Here is an 18,399-nt window from a genome sequence, read left to right on the forward strand (position 1 = left end):
GAATGAAATCGCCGAGTGCTCGCTGAAGAGAAGCAGGATGACAACAAAGTTACCCTTAAATCTTCTTTCTAAAATCGCGCCCTGCGCTGGATACCAGGGATTAAGCTTACCTTCTTTACTAAAATGAACTTCAAGACGTGAATTTGTACATCCCACACAGGTGAAAGGAATATTTACATGACAACAGGGGTACTTCTGGCATCTTCTGTGTTCCATGTAGATTTTGTTTCTGATGTGTTGGCTTGTTCATTTTGCTGCCTATCTGAACAGGCGGGGAAAGAGTTGAAGCGACTAGCTTGTGTCCCTCTCGCCTTACCGGTCGAAATATTTGCGGCAGTTTCTCAAATAATCCCTCTGTACATTCAGTTGTTATTTTGTAACAACCTTATTATTCCTTCACACCATTATACGTCTTCAAGGTGTGGTGCTTAATTAATCTAACATAGAGACAACTTCACATCTCACTTTGCTATCTGTCTGGTACATAATTTTTCCTCCTCTTTAGGAAAAAGTTAATTAATGTCTGAGTTGAGAACTTGGAGGTGGGAAGAAAAATTCGCTTAACATTTTTGCTTTTCCTTCGCCTTCTGCTGGAACTAAGTGTACCTGCAGAGGAACCTCGAATGTGAGGCTCAGGTATGTGCGGGCAGAATAATGGCCTCTCACACACACACGTGTACAGCAGTGAACGTAAAATATGCAGCACATGTAGCAACCCTGTAGACCTACGCATAACTACAAAAGGTGCGTGATAAAGTGTTCGTGCATTGTCATTAAAAGACAGGTCACAGTCAAAGAGATAGTTCTTACAGGACCCAAACACGCTTAGAATGTGAAGGGAGACCTGTGTTTCTACTATCGTTTGGAGTCAGCATTAGAATTACAGTCTTTCCAACATATAACTTTTTGAGTGTTCGCACCGAAAAGTTTAATGCTATTAGCTATGTCATGTTTCTCTGACTATCTGTATGACAGTTCGATAAACTTTTAATATTCCTTCATGAGATTTGATAATTTAGAGTTTTTCTGAAGTGTGTTAATGCATTCCAGTTTTGATTAAAATCGTACAGTTCTAAATATCTCACATGGAAACCTCCCAGCATGCATCACGAGTGTTACTCTCTAAATAGTATTGGAACGAAAAAAGTTTTGAACAAAAGTTACAGAGAAACATCAAACACATTTTACGCCGAAAGAAACTGTCAATATTTTCGGGACAAAAATGAAGAAATAAGCCAGTAACCTAACACAATCCTATATTTGCATATCGTGAATTATAAACATAAACAGCAATGTTTTCTGGGATTTGACGTAGTATAGACTTGAAGCAAATAAATACTGGCCAAGATTCCATTATGATAATTGAATAAAATTTTATAATTTCACATCATATTACAGAGTATTATTACTACATATCAAAATTAATACATAAGAAGTGGGCCCTTCCAGCCCTTGCACTGCGAAATTCAGTGATCTATTGCGTTTATATATAAAAGTTATTTAAACACTAAGATGTTTTGGTTGTTATAATAATTATTAGTATATATGATTTTACGATACTATTTCAATTGAAGAGAACTGAGATGAAAGGACTTCGGAATTTTGCACGCGTCAACATGCAGAAAAATTACTTACAGAATCGCCTCTGTTGTCCACAATATGACCAACCACTACATGAAAATTATTTATGCTTCTAGAAGAATATTTCATACAGCTAACCCTGAGACAGGCACCATGCAATAACTGTTTCTGCCTACATATTCATAACTTCATTTCGGCACCCTCCTCTTCCCCTCTTCCATCTTCTTCCTCTTCTTCTTCTTCATCCTGGGTTTCCAATTTGTGGTTAATTTGCATGCAGAGAGCTCCATTTTCATTTTTCCTTGTCGGTTTCTCTTCATACTAATTTCTTTCCTTCAATACATCAGACACTCCACCCACGCAATTTGCTCTTTCTTCCTGCCGTTATCTGCTCTCGCAACTGTCACGTCCACCTCTTTAGAATTACTTAAGTCAGAACACTGTAACACTATACCCTAAACTACAGGGTGTATCACAACTCAACGGCAAAACTTCAGGAACGGACTCCTCATATAGAGAAAAGAAAAAAGTTTATGACAACATGGATCCGGAAATGCATATGATTACAGAGTAGTAATTGTGTCTGCACACCACTGAAAAGAATTGGAAGAGGAAAATTTATCACGAAGTAATCACAGATGACGTCATGATAATCATAGAGCTGTCCTCCCAGTGAAAAGCCGACCTACCGATAGAAAGGCTGTACTCCCAGTGAAAGGCCGACCCACCGATAAAAAGCATTCATTCGCCAATTCTTTGCAGTGGCGTGCAGACACAATTACTACTCTGTAATTATATGCATTTCCGGACCCATGTTGTCATACACTTTTTTCTTCTATTTGAGGAGTCCGATCCTGATATTTTGTTGTTGAGTTTTGATACATCCTGTATAATAGTCCCGCTCTAATATGTTCTCCGGGTTAATACATCTTCCTGTTCCTGCACATCGAATTGGTAGTCAGCAGGATAATGTAATTGCAGTGATTCATATTTGGGGAATTGCTGGCTCAACTCGGTAAGGCTATTAAGTAAAGCTTCCGTGCATGTCCTCAGTTACTCCAGACAAATGGAGAAGCTGTATAGGTAGCCGACTTCCTATATACACACCATTTATGCCCATCTCTCCATCTTAGTCGACGCTATGGTCGAACAGTGTCGATAAATAAATGAATCATCGTAACCAGCAGCAGCAGCTTCAAGGTTTGAAGTCCATTCTGCTACTGAACATGCTGATCCTTCCAACGTAAGTTCAGAAATCCGTCCAATGTAAGTTCTCCATCTGGGTGCACAGCATTTTTGTATTTGTTTTATTCTGGTCCCAGTTTTTCTATATACTTGGTCCAATCAGATTTATTCTTCCAAATGCTGTCACTCTATTGGAACACATTTATAGGCAATTTCTAATTTAATGTTTTAATCTATATTCCGCCATATTTCTAAACTTATGAAGCTCCTCATTATGCAGTTTTCTCCAACCTCCTGTCACTTCATCTCTCTTCGGTCCAAATATTCCCCTCAACACCCTGTTCTCAAACACCGCAGTCTATGTTCCTCCCTGCCCATATAAATCCACAAGAGAAATTATAGTTGCCAGGTAAATATATGACTTATTCCTATTCCAAAGGTCCGAGTAACATTCACATCCTCCTTTCAATTAACGAAATTAATTTTCGTTGTAACGAAAGCAAATTATAAATAAGTGATGCGTCCGTGTCAACTCTGGCCTGGATCGCTTTCTCAGCTAGCCCCATGTCTTTACTCGCTGCATTAGACGCTTTTGCTCTATTTTCCCCCACGTAATGACTTCCATGTGCTCGTTCAACAACGCCACTGCCGTTAGGAATATTTTTATACCTTACACTTAATGGCACATAAATGCATACACTTACACGTGTCTACACTTTTGTACTATTATTTATACAGGTACACATGCACTACATCAGGTCGCCGAATCTCTAATAATAAAAAAACTGAACTCCGTGGCCTGTAGTCCGCAAGCGGACTATACTGATCGCCTCTGTGGCCTAGTGGACAGAGTTCCTGGCTACAGATCCACAGTTCGATTCCGGCGCTATCAGATTTTCTGAGAAGTAGTGGGTCTGGAACGGGCCCACTCAGCCTCGTGAGGATAATTGAGGAGCTATTTCAAGGAAATAGCGGCTCCGGTCTATAAAACCGAAATTAACGGCCGTGGGGATCCGTTACGCTGAACACCCGACACCTTCTATCCGCTAAATTTGGCACTAACTTCGACGACAGGCGGTGTTCTCTCGGTCGGTCGGTCGCTCGGAATCTCCAACAATTATTGCTCCTTCATAAACGGAAACATTTTGCTTGTGCAACTTAAGCTTTTTGTACATTATTATTTTTTTAATGTCGTTAGTGGGGTGAGATTGAGCCCACTAGGTACTGCGGCCACTACTGGCCTATTGTGCCAGCCGCGGATGATAGATGATGATGAATGTGGAGCAGTACTTGGAATGAGAATTGGCAGGGGAAAAGTACTCGGAGAAAACCTACCCCAGCGCCACTTTGTCCACGACAAATCCCACATGACCAGACGCGGGCTCTATTCCAGGCCTCAGCAGTGGAAACAAGCGACTAACAGCCTGAGCTTTCGAATAGTGTCAATTTCAAAGCTACGCATTCCTTTCCTGTAAGAACGAGCCTATGATCTGAGTTTAGTTGCCTGAGTTGGAATCTGACCCGGAAGCCCGGTGAATTCCTTAATCCCTTAGGCAGCAAGAATGAATGGAGGCGACGTAAGTGAGATAGCTTTTCGCTTGACGTCGCTATATGATCGGCGTTGCTTGCGGGGAAGTCATGTCCGAGCCTCACTGTCAGGGTACTGCCCTCTGAGTGCATCATGCTTCGGCCATGGCGTTACTACTTGCAATTAGCCCTTAAACACACGTCCATCTCATTGGAGGTGTCGGACGATCAGCAGGCGAATTAATATCTCGGCGAAAATGAAACCTTGTTTATCATGTACCGTGAGTGTTTATCTGATATTAAAATCGCCGTGTCAGTAATGTGGATGAATGGAAGACCAGGGGTAGGCTCACTGAAGAGTCAATAATTTTTATTTTGGTCACAGTATACAGACCGGCTCTTAGACCCTCCAAGACAATGGGTGACAGGAATATTTTCCTCATGGATAAAGCTACTGAAGCGTGAAAGTCTCTACTTTCTTCTATAGTCGAGTCAGGAAAAGAATGAACACGGTTCGCATGGTTTCAAGTTGGTCCGCTGTACTCCCACTGCATATCTCCCCTCCTTTAACACCAATGACAAAGAACGCAAAAAAGGGCTTGTAGATAAAACAAAAGCCACAATAAAAGTAATGACTAGTGAGAGTGGGAGAACGCGCAGGGGGAAGTGGAGGTATGCAGATGACTGGGGGAGAATTTGTCTCCGGTCTTCCCCTGGTCCAACTCTGTTTATCGAGGTTAATATAGTCGGTAGCAGGGCAGGTGTAAATATTTTGTTTCACGAAGTCAATTGGTGCGACTTCATCTGAAGCAAGGAAAGTATCGCTTAACTTCTTGTGCCCTATTTCTGACAGTTTAGTTTGACGTAAGCTGAAGTGTGAAATTTTCTCTACTTCGTCTCTTGCTGGATTCGAGATCACACACAACTCGACTGATAAAATATTCTTTCAAAATTCTAAATGCAATGCATCTAAAAAAAAAGGCGAAATACTTGTATTTTTCACCTTTCATTTGAGAAAGGCAACAAGCATTAATTCATTCTTTAGCTAAGTGCGNTTTAATGTATTATTCAGCAGCACACCTTTCTTGTGCCTTATGGGTTTTACTTCGTTCATGGGTTTAATGGCAATATAAAGAGCTCCTTTCAGACCTATGTCGATTTGAAGTCTGTTTTGTCACTCTTATAAGAAACAAGTAAGTTATAGGAATTGGTTGTCTTGGCATTCTAAGTCAGGTACACTGTTATTTGCTTCCTCATATTCTGGATTAAGTCATATTAGGATTAAAAAATATATATATAACTACACCTTTTCAGTTTTCCCCGCATTTGAAACTTGGTCTCCACTCATAAGTGAAGGTTGTAGAGGAGGTGTGAGAAAAGGATACTGCGCAGAATATCTTGGCTTGAGAAAGAGGCGAGGATAGGATGGAGGAAACTGCTTAATTAGAAGCTTCATAATTTTGTAACTTCAATTAAAATAATAAAATCAACGACGACAGAATGGATGGGGTATGAAGTATGTGCGGGTTATGTAACAATTTCATAAAAAATTTAGTCGGAAAACTTGAAGGGATGAGAGAGCCAGGCTGGATTCAAGATAATATTGAAGAATTTCTTAAATATATAGGACGTAAGGGTGGACTGGATTCAACTGGCTTAACATAGGGCCTACTGTGGGCTCAATTGTGCACTGTAATGTTGCGGCGAGTTTTATAAAAGGCGGGAACTTTCTCAACCTGCTTCTGAAACAGGACTATAGTCTGTAGAACGTAGATTGTTAATCTGTTAACGAGTTTTAATGCAATCCGATAATGTTAATCATAGCCCCGGTTAAACTGTTTAATTTTATAATTGTTATATTAATTTTGTGAAAGTTTTCGTTAACTGACTTGCATTCCGATGGTTGATAGATCAAAACCTGTGGCAGAATGTATTTAAGTTTTTCAGTTATTCCCCCAGGTTTTCCAGATAAAAGGACGATGCAGAGGCACAGTCACTTCCTCCATCTTCCCTACATGAGATTTGTAATTGCTCTAAAACACTCTATGCAGATTTGTCACGTAGCACAAAAGCAAGATATTGAGTAAAAGTAGAGAATTTCAGCAAGCGTAAAAAATAAGTCGAAAATGGCGAAAATAGAAACTTAAAATTATAATAATATAATATATAAGATTTTTAACCATCGTCCGGTAGGATTGATGAAAGTTGTGTTATTAATTTTTTATCCTTTACATGTTTTGGTCAAAACGACCATCTTCTGAAGGATTTATCAACACATGAAAACTACTGTTACCATGTCATAGATATAAATGTTTATCTTATAACTAATACTAAGATATACAGTGCTTTGTTAAAACATCTAAAAATTATTACAATTAGTCTGTTTACAAAGTAATGTTAAATATTTAGTTTTAATCTAGGACCAATTTGGTTCGTGCCGTTACACTTTTTCTCCTTAATATTAATAATATCCTTCTGAAGATGGCCGTTTTGATCGAAATATATAAAGGATGAAAAATTAAAAACAAAACTTTTATCAATCACACTGGACGGTGGTTAAAAATCATACATACAATTACAAGTGTGACGGACCTGGATGAACCAAGTTAGCATCAGTGATACTAATTTCAAAATCTATCAAAGTGAAGGCCGCTAAGTTAAAGTTATAAACTGAATGTTATGGAAGACAAAAAATAAAAGGACAATGATGGATATAATAAAGGAATAAAAAGAAATCGAATAAAACGACAAGATCACGAAAATGAGAATGATTAAAAGGAAGAAATTAAGGATGACAATGGCTGCTATCAAGAAACAGCAAAATGTAGGAAGGGAAGCGATCTCGAAACAATGAGACCGGCGGTGGGATTGGTAGACATGGTCACGACAAGCGGTTGCTCACTCCACTACATATTATCTCGGAGGAAGGAGTATGCTGAGAGTAATACAAGCTGGTCACGACTGCGAGATGGACACTTCGGCATGGAAACCGCGTTACGCGAGGCTTTTAAAGTGGAAAATTACTCCGCGAACTCCCACCAAATCTCCTTCGTATGAAAACATGACCAACTTCAGGTTTACCAACAACATTTCTGTGGTTTTCTATCCTCAGAACGAAACTTTCTGAAAATATTTACTTATGTAAAAAGCTCCAATTGGAAATGTACTGAACAAATTTTAGTGATTTTGTGGAACAAATTCCAATCAGCAAAAACTTGAAAAGTTTACTGCTACATATTGGATTTGAGGTTCTCACAAAGGTGTCTGTGAAGGGTGCTATCTACTGGGATGTAACATATCGTAGTCAGCTGAAATTTCATCGACGTTTCAGAGGAATATACTGTCTAAGCCAAGCAAGAAATATGCAAGAAGAATGTAACCAGAACTTGGCTTGAAGAAAGCAGTCTTCTGGGATTTGGCAGCGTGTATATGTGGTGTTAACCGACGTTTCGGAGGAACGTATCGCCTCCATCTTCTGGGTAGAAGGAAAAATATAAGAAATTCGCAACCGAAGAGACCGTGAAAACCGGTAAAAGCAGACTGCTTTGCTTGCAGATTTCTTATAGTTTTCCTTATACCCTGAAGATGGAGGCGATACGTTCCTCCGAAACATCGGTTAACACCACATATACACGGCGCCAAATCCCAGAAGACTGCTTTCTTCATAGTCACCGCCGTGAAAGCCTCAAATCTTACAGAACTTGGCTTGTTCACAAGTGTATAATGTCAGAGGATGCAGTAACTAAATCACTTCTTGGTAGAGTCGGCACGTGCCTATCATTAGACGAGGGGCGGTACAATATGACCAGCTTGCGTAAATTTGAGACGGATAATTTTTCTCTTGTTTCTGTGAATTATTTGTACGAAGTGAAAGAACAATGGAGAACTGACCATCCGCAAATTTCATCTTCCAAACCACTTCATGGGTTCAAATTACGTTTATTATGGAAGGTACAGGCACTAAAATTTATAGAACGTATCAATTCATATTGTCGATCACAGCGGCTGCGCGGTCTAAGTCATGAACAGCCTTCGCTCGTCCAAACACTGGGGTCGTGTGTTCGAATCCCACTCGAGGCATGGATGTCTGTGTTTGTATTGTTCTGTGTGTAGGTAGTGGCCTTGCGACTGACTGATCCCCCGTACAAGGAGTCCTACAGACTGTGTATAGGATAAAAAAACTGAAAAAACGGCCAAGTTCCAAAGAGCTATGGAGGGAGAGAGAGAGTATGAGGCATAAATTGACATTAACGGGAACACCACACTAGTTTCCGAGAAGTCGACAGGACAACTTCGTCTTTCTTAGAACCCAAATATCTGGTAGTTTAGTCACACACATTGCCAACATTACAGTATATTAGTGCAACACGTAACAAAAACATTTGTTGAATATTAGAGGCAAGGATACAATAATATTTAAATTAAATTGTACGAGTAAAATGAAAAGTGCTCAAGAGCAGAGATGAACAGTTAACTCTGTTAGCTAAATATGCGACATAATACACTGCAGGTGCTAAACAATTATGCCTAATCTTCTGCATAAATTAAAAATCTCGACTTTCGATCCTTATCCATAAATGTAATAAGATTGGCAGACGGCATGACGGGATTATTTCGGGTTTCCGCGGTTTCTCGAGAAGCGCGCTGAATAAATGAACATCCGTAGAAAAGAGCACTGTAAAACGTTAAGTACACGCAGAACACAAGGCACGCCGAATCCCTACTTAACATCATCACCTTGACGATCTGTGTTACGGGAGTCATTTTAACATGCGTAGATTTGGATTCTGCAAATTTAATTTAAAGTTTCCTTTGTTAAATTGCTTTTGTAGAATGCTGACATAGCACACAGCATTCGAAAGGCTATATACGGTAAGCTAGTGGGCTCACAAAATTCCCAAATCCCAGTGATGTATTTCTCTTTTGCATCTTATAAGTTTATTTTCGGCTTGTTTGTAAAGGTCAATTTGTGGCCCTAATGAAGATCTTGTTATGGATCACTAAGACTGAAAATCGGATGTGCCCTTCAGGTTCTATTGAAAATCTCCATATCGAATTTCCACAAAATTTGTATAGTTGTTTATGGGATACATGAAACAGTCAATTTATACTCTAGTGTGAATCATCCTACGAGTATATAACTGGCCAATATCGCCAAAATTAAAAATTGGTCTACTAAAATTAGGCAAAGTTCTCGTACCGAATTTAACCAAAATTCGAGTAATGGTCTTCCAACATAAAAATTCCCTTACGTGGCGTTAAGTAAAATGGATCCGTCATGGTCAATATGTTTGATAATCTTAACTGCTCGTCAACTTTTGTAAAAGTCTTCCGTAGAGAATTAAAGAAGCCTTTCCGAGGGTTTAGGCTCTGAAATCATGCAGCTGACAAAACCGCACAAGCGACCTCTACGTAAAATCTGCTTTCACTTTGCAAATAACTTCTAAAAAGCCATCAGTTTTATTGGTCACAAGCTAATGTTGAACACTGTTAGGAAGAAAAAAATTTAACTTGTTACCATTTGCGAATATTGCTTTTGTAGTCCGCCATTATCCTGAATGATAGGCTATTTCAGCATTACCGTATATAAAACTGCCATTTACTGGAAGTAGAATACGGATACTGAATACTGAGAAGCGAAAAGTTATTTGCTACTATAATTAAAAATATTAACATCACATTATCAAAAATTGCATGAATAAGCGATCGTAGTTAAGTGAAATTAAGTACTACGATCTCTCGCACGCCTGGAGGGTACTGTGAGCCAGTCAGCTCTTTGCAAACTTGCTGACATGTGAAATTGGGGTAATAAATTATAACAACATCCTATAATAGAATAAACTGTAATCATTCTGTTGCTGAACTTCCCACCGTTGTGCCAGGAAACCTGATGTCGTAACTACAGCCAGGGTCTCTAGAGACGGAATAATGCATATTCACACACTGCTCACTAGACAACACAGATGGGAAAACTACGCCCCGCTGGCCAGCATCGTGTTTTTGTTGGACCTCCCTATCTATATCATCAGCTGATGATATTCAGTTTGAAATATTTATAGTTTCAAATTGCCTGCTTGCAAATAACACGTGTAAGGCTGATTCTCGACTGTCAGAGATTGGAGGAGAAGTCCCAGTATCTTAAATCTCAAGCACGTGGGAATTAACTTAACACTACTTGTTTACTTCTTTATATTTATCTCATATCTCTATTCTACAATCAGTAGTTTCAATGGAGTTATAGCCCAGGATCTCGTAAGATCAGCTACGTTTACATTCATTCACCTAAATGCTTTCTATAAGAAAGACACAGTAATTCCACTGAGCGCTAGTAAGTTGTTTGTTTCAGTAATAAACATAGAGAAACTAAGTAGCTTCTGTGTTCTCGCTTGAATGCGGAACACAATCGTAATATACTATATAGAACTAACAAATTTTTGTGAAATGTGGTAAATCTATACTTAATAACGCTAGTAATAAATCAAAATTATATTAATGAAAAAGTTAAAAGCTGAATAAATTCGTAGAATGTTTTCTAACGTTAATTTCAGAGTGTCTTATACTGTCTAAGTGTCTAAGACAAATCATTATAGAATTCGCAAGATTTTACCCTTCTTCGCATTAACATAGAGCTCACCCTCACACCCTATGTATTTCAAATCCATTTAACGTTATCCTACCACTTATACTTTTGGGTTTCCCAATTTCATTTCATATGCGTTTGCCATCCTCCATTTATGTTATACGTACTGCCCATTTCGTCAATTACAAAAAATGGACGAAAGTTGTTGAGTAAAATGAAATAATGTTGCGTCGGACTATGTAGTTCCCGCAGTCTCCAAATGGATATTACCTTAGAGTAAATCTCATCCCTCTAACTTGCTATTACCACATCTTATTCATTACTCCGTGGAATCTGTAGTCTCTTCAGTATATTTAAATAACGCACACGTACACACACATCAGAACCTGATATACCACGAATGACCAACATTCTTACTTTTCTTTCTGGGGGGGGGGGGAAATCAATCCATATACAGTTCGATTCTACAAGGCCCAAGTTAAAATCACGGTAATGCTTCCCATTAGCGACAATTCTAGCTAAAACTGGTGAGTTATTTTAATTATGCCTCTCAGAGTAATTTCCGCATTGATTATTAGTGCATCTACTTGTATAAGGCTGCACCGTTTAGTGCACCATTTTGACGTAAATGTGCGTCATAAAACTAAAAAGGAACAGATGTGACCATGGTTCTGGAGAGCCGCTTGTTTTGTGTTCTGGCTTTATCATCTCTCATCTCCCACTGCTGTAACTGCTCAGCCGTTGGTACGGGANTTCTAGCTAAAACTGGTGAGTTATTTTAATTATGCCTCTCAGAGTAATTTCCGCATTGATTATTAGTGCATCTACTTGTATAAGGCTGCACCGTTTAGTGCACCATTTTGACGTAAATGTGCGTCATAAAACTAAAAAGGAACAGATGTGACCATGGTTCTGGAGAGACGCTTGTTTTGTGTTCTGGCTTTATAATCTCTCATCTCCCACTGCTGTAACTGCTCAGCCGTTGGTACGGGATCTGCGAAACGCTCTGTACATCTTCTCAACACGAGACTTACCAATAGTTATTCTAATGCAGACAATCCTCAATTATCTAACAAATTTTCAGTCGCGTCGTGATAGATGGCTCAACCTCGTCCTCCTCCTGCTGCAGGGGGAACCAATGCAGTCTTCGTAATGACAACTTAGGTACGGCTCCGAACGTATGGACTATGGATCCGAACAAAGAAAGTGAATATGGGCTTTAGCCTTGGATATTGAATGCGACTGTAAATAATACTGCTGAGGAATGAGAGTGGGCGTTGTTTTGTATTCTTATAAGACATCATTTCTGAAGGATTTATTTTGCAAGTATTCTGATAAAGGATCAATTTGAAATCCTTTGTCACTTTACCATGAAGTATGGGTGGTTGCATAAGATAAGTCTCACCACATAATTGTTTTGTTATTACTAAGAACTGTAAGGATACTCAAAGATTTATATCGTATGAAAATCATTGTATGTGCTTGTGAGGTATCACATTATTCATGGGTCTTTGTTTTGTTTGCGATTCCAGCAGATGAAGCCAGCGAGGGCATGGCAGCAGCGAAGCTTCGGGAAGCCGCCGCCAGAGGAAATCTACAGGAAGTCCTTCGCCTCGTAGAAGACGGAGCTAAAATACAAACGGACGAGGTGAGCAGTGTTTCCTAATTATTAAGCTGCACTGTAATTTGATGTAGTTTCTGGATTTCATGAACGTCACGAAACTGGAACTCCATTTCTCGGAATAAGCGAATGTTAGCAGCAGGTGAGCCATTAGTAAGAACACTAGCGGCAGTAATAGTACTAATTATTAGTGGTATTAGGGACAGTAGTAGGGGCACGCGGTAGCGTAGTTGGTTGAGGGGCTATGCTACAAGCCGGAAAATCGCGGGTTCAAGTCCCGATGAGGTCATTGGATTTTTTCAATTGACTTAATCCTTCCAGCCGCACTATGGCCCTGGGGTCGGCTCAGCTTCTAACAGAAATGAGTACCAGGAATTAATTAAATAATTTTCCTGGGGAGTAAAGCGCGGCCGGCGCGTAAGGCTGACAACCTTACCGCCATCTTCGAGTCGATTGTCTAGATAATGTGAAACCCTCAACGTCTCACAACCCTATGGGCCTTCACGGCCTCTTACAGGGATACCTTTACTTTTTACTTTTTAGACACAGTAGTAATAATCGTATGAGCAGCAGGAGGAGAAGGGATATCTTTTTCGAAAATCAGTGTGTACTGGGTTTATTTTTGTGGATCAGATATTGTGAACTCATTTCGAATAGTACATATACGTATTCGAGGCCACATTATAATATTTTCATTCATTCTGAAAACTTCAAGCTTACATAAGTCATAGTTAAGTGTATTTGGGCGGTAAATACCTACATCGGAAATTTGTTTGGTTCTGCAGAATCGAGCTCCAGAAGATTTCAGTCGATACTGAAGCAATGAGACAAGTTAACGCTATGCTATGCAGGTGGCTGGGAGAGATTTTGTCTCCAGTCTTCCCCTTGTCCAACTTTATTTATCGAGGTTAATATACCCGGTAGCAGGGCAGGTGTAAATATTTTGCATCACGTAGTGAATGGTGCGACTTCATTTGAAACAGGGAAAGTATCTCTTGACTCCTTAAGCCTTATTTCTGACAGTTTAGTTTGACGTAAGCTGAAGTGTGAAATTTTCTCAACTTCGTCTCTTGCTGGATTTGAGATCGCACACAACTCGACAGCTAAAATTTTCTTTCAGAATTCCAAACGCAATGCATCTAAAAAAAAAAAAAAAGCGAATTACGCGTATTTTTTTTTTTTTTGAGAAAGGCAACATGCATTAATCTATTCTTTAGCTAAGTGCGACGCTCTCCTGTATATTTCTTGTTCCAAATAAAATTATGTTTAACATACATGAGACAAGTTAACGCTAGTCTCGCATTTAGGCGCTTCAGCGCCTTTGTTTGGTATTTTAAATTTTTTAACGGCATTTTCTGTCTCTCATTATAGATCAGACAAAACGACTGCAAACGCTGAACTGGAAATAACATAGAAAGAAACGACTAAAAACCTCGAGTCAGTCCGGGCCTTGATTTGAACTCGGGACTCCAGACTACAAAACACGAGTGCTAATTAATCAACCGAAACGAACAGTTTTGCAATGTCTCATTTTGGTGCTATATCAAATGAGGAAGAACACAAATAACTATTAAAATAAATGGGGCAGTCGGGAAATATATTTGTAGAACTCCGGCCACAAGTGCTCTAGTCAGAATACGAAATGGAAATTCCTTCAGAAGAACTCTTTATGCTTGCCTCTGAAACGGGATTATAAAAATAAAGTACAAAAAATAAACAAGTGCAGCAGATTGGATCGAGTTCCGTTGACTACAATACAGAGACCATATTCAACCATAAACATAATGCAATCATCAGAAAGCAAGTGATTATCTAGGAGGAAATAATAGGCATAGTGAAAGTGTGGAGAAGCAATCAATATGTCAGAATTTCTATTTTTGGAGGCATGGATTATTCTTCTCATCATCGGGTCCTGACCGGCTCTGGGGCCAAGCCAAAATCATGTCCGAGGAATCTTTCCCCGAGTTTAAAGTGGGCGGTGCATGAAGCTCACCCTCGTCTAGTGACGATGTTAAGAATATATGGAGCTAGAATTCCATTCCTTTATAGCAAAAATAAAAACGCATATCTGTGAAGCAAATCTAAGGCTAAGCATCCCGTTCTAGGGAAACAGATATCTTGGTAGCCCTGAGTTAATTTTCGAATCTGAAGTTTCGGGAAAGGCTTTATGACCTAATTCATCTTTGCACAAAAACCAAGGAAGCGATTCCTGTTTCTATGGCATGACACTGTCAATACATCTATATAGATTGTATTTCCGACGTTTCGGAGGCCCTTGCTCCCTCCATTAGTAAGGCAGATGGGTGATCGTCTCGCGTAAATACAGGGAGGATTTTTGTATTTTTGTATTTTTGTGGTCTAGTGGTCAGAGTACCTGGTTACAGATTCAGAGATTCCGGGCTCGCTCTCCGGCGCTACCACATTTTCTGAGAAGTAGTGGGTCTGGATCGGGGTCCACTCAGCCTCATGATGACAACTGAGAAGCTATTTCAAGGAAATAGCGGCTCCAGTCAAGAAAACCGAGATTAACGGCTGTGGGGATCCGTTGTGCTGACCACGTGACACCATCTATCCGCTAAAAGTTGGCACTAACTTAGCCGACAAGCGACGGTCGCTCGGTCAGTACAGTTCGTTTGCGGACTACAGGCAACGGAGTTTTTTTGTTTATGTTTTGTGAATCTGTAGACTGGAATTAATTTCTTGAGGTCCAGAGTTAGGCTGTTGTGAACATGGCAATGAAGTTTTGGATTCACGAAAGGCCACTTCAGAGGCTATCGGCCTCTCGAGGAAGACTTTGTTACACTAAGTTAGAAAAACGATTAAATACGTAATACATTCCTTTTACGAAAAGAAATATTGTCTATACCACAGTTCATGATAATAAATTCATATTTTATTAAATGCGGCACTTAATTAATGGGAACCAGAAAACAAATTATATGCTTTTCGTAAAAAACAAAGGATCATTAAAATTTCGTTCTCTTCAACGGGGGTTTCCTTATAAAATCTTTCTATAATAAAGTATTTGTAAAAAGCTTAAATTTTCATTCTCGTGTCCGTTAACATTAATTGCGTATTATACTTACTAGCTTCATTTACTTGCGCCTTTTATGGGCTATTTTACGACTCTATCATTGCCTAAACTACACAGCGTTGAACTGTATGATTCACGGTGAATTTGGAAGGATTCGGAAGGAAGCTATTGTGACCTAATCGAGGCACTACTGGCATTTATCTGGAAGTACGGAGGAAGATCATGCAAAAGCCTCAACCAGGATATCAGGTGTCTCGGCTTAGGTTCGAAAGGAATAACTCACAAGTACAAATCATCACCGCTTGATCACCCTGACATGCTGTTGTATTATGAATTATCCAAAACGACTTTTGCATTGAAGAGTGCTATTTCTGAGATGCGAAGCATCGTAATCCGATAGAAACTGACGTTTCGGAAGAACTCGGCGGACTTCTTCCGGTCATCACGTCGTTACGTCTCAGAGGATAGTACTTTTCACAGTCAAAGCTGTGAGAACCTCAAATCCGACAAGCCTTATATTATTATTGGTATTATTTCTATTACTATGTCTAATGCTATGACTACTCGTAATATAAATTGTATAATTATTGCCATTATTTCCGACCGAGAAACCGCCGCTTGCCGGCGAAGTTAGTGCCAACTTTAGAGCAACGTCGGTATAGTTCGCTTGCGGACTAAAGCCACGGAGTTTTTTTGCTTGTCATTTTTTCGTATTAATTTGTGATGTCCTTTCGCCAAGTTCGTTTGCACTTATAACCTTTACTAAGTAAATACAAATTACACTGTTTAACGACACTACAGAGATGGCAGAGATCGTGGAGTGCATCGGTCCGTACTTCACTATCACCCTAATGCCTCTCCCGCCTTCATGAGAATAATTATAACGGTACGTACCCCCAAGGACTGCTAGAAAATTACACCTGCCAAATGGCAACCATTACGGTCTGTCTTCGTCAGAACGGACTTTCGTGTTTTTGAACGTGATAAATAGTCAATCCCCTTGGTCAGCATCAGTCACACTGCTGTAGATGTAGCTCTTATCTGCAAGTGTGAGGCAGCAAAAACTTACCTCACAGGGAATGGAACTGCTGCAGGGAGATGCTCTTAACCAATCAGAGTACAGTAGTTACTGCAAGTAATATGCACCACCTGCCTTAACATGAAACATTCTTGTTCGGTCTGATGTTCTCGCAATATCGTCTTCAATGCGGCACCGTGTTATCTGGTACAAGTATATAGACGTTTCGGACGAAAGTATTGCCTCCACCCTCAGGGTAGAGTCATCAGTACGTTCCTCCGAAACGTCGGTAAAAATCTATCAGACTATAAGGAGTCACCGCTGTGACAACCTCAGATCCCATATATTCAGATTTATGTGACGTAGTTTCAAAGCCAGGCAAAAAAAAAACACACACACATTCTATTAAAGGACGACGAACAGCAGACTAATGTGATTCCTGGGTAGGAATCTGGACCCGTGCGACTTCTCGATGTTTCTTCAGGTATATGGTCTAAAAGTGACAGTTCGGTTAGCTTGATTTTGGGCCAAACGACAGTCACGATTAGGCATATCTTGAACAACATGCTGCTCTTATCTGTTTCATCTTGGTAAAGATAAAGATAAAACTATTCCTGTAACAGGCCGTGGAGGCCCATATGGTTGTAAGACGTCGAGACGCCCACATTTTCTCTATACAATCGGCTCACAGATGGCTATGAAGTTGTCAGCCTTACGTGCCGGTCGCCTTTTACCCCCAGGAAGATTCCTGGTAATGATTTCTGTTAGAGGCTGAGTCGACCCCAGGGCCATAATGCGGACGGAAGGATTAGGTAAATTGAAAAACAAATATCCAATGACCTCATTGGTAATCGAACCCGCGACCTTCCGACTTGTAGCATAATGCCTCAACCAACTACACTACCGCGTGCCCCATCTGTTTCTTCTTGACTTAATTTAAATTTAATTTATTTCATTCTGGTCCGTCACACTAATAATATTATGAACAATAATAATGTGAGTAAAAGCAACACAGCGGGCCACAAACACATACAGGACAACATAAAGAACCCTCTTCTCGAAAACGACAGTGTGACACAAGTTCGGCCCCCCGTCAAAAAGAAATAATAAGAGGGACGGCACGAACCAGCTTGGTTTACGAATTCTAATAATCTTATCAAACTAACTATAAATATTTTAAAGTATTGGAACAGCCGCTGTATTTGTAAAAACTTTAGATTTTACAGCCAACTGTATTTATTTATATTGTATAATTTTGGCTTTTAGAACATGTACTGTAATAGTGACTTCTAACTGTATTGATGTAAAGGTGTCCCTCTGAAGACCGAAACATGTAAGGGCATGAATAATTGAAATAAGAACAAAATCGTAAACAGTCAGACTGGATGGAAATATTTAACTTTTTCATAATAATTTAAATTGTTTTGAAAAATGGATAGATTAGAGGTCACCGACTCTCAGGATAACTATTAAATACAAACTGGGAAGGATGCGAGAGGGGGCAGTAGTGCACTGATGGAAAAAACGAAGGACAGCAAGCCTTCCGGCCGAAATTTGAAAACGTTACACTAAGAATATGAAGCAAGTGTGCTAAACACTATACCGCAACGTCGGATTGTGAACAACACGCCCAACGATTTGTCGGAGACAATCATCAATTAATTAACCTTGACACGGAAGAACAGAGCGAAGGCAATAAGTTGAACGCCCTCGTCTTGTTTTGCCACAAGAAACCTGGTCCCGTTGCTTTCATATCAATACTCGTACGGAAAGAGCATGACAAATTGCCGCCAGTGATAATCTTTCTTACAAGTTGTGTTGCACTGCGAGGCTATTCATCTTGCAACTAGGAT

General features: G+C 39.7%; 1 protein-coding gene across 4 annotated transcripts in view; it reads left to right on the forward strand.

Annotated features, from left to right (window-relative positions):
- LOC111867780 overlaps positions 1-18,399 on the forward strand; it is a 202,846-nt gene that overhangs the window by 83,907 nt on the left and 100,540 nt on the right. For 2 of the 4 annotated variants that reach the window (XM_023857926.2, XM_023857927.2), the window contains exon 2: positions 12,406-12,521. In XM_023857926.2, the coding sequence (XP_023713694.1) occupies positions 12,426-12,521 (96 nt within the window). In that variant the 5' untranslated portion in view covers positions 12,406-12,425. The remainder of the gene's footprint in view (positions 1-12,405; positions 12,522-18,399) is intronic. The other 2 variants (XM_033752799.1, XM_033752800.1) reach the window with 1 other exon arrangement.

The sequence above is a fragment of the Cryptotermes secundus genome, unplaced genomic scaffold (assembly GCF_002891405.2).
Source record: "Cryptotermes secundus unplaced genomic scaffold, Csec_1.0 scaffold116, whole genome shotgun sequence".
NCBI lineage: Eukaryota > Metazoa > Arthropoda > Insecta > Blattodea > Kalotermitidae > Cryptotermes > Cryptotermes secundus.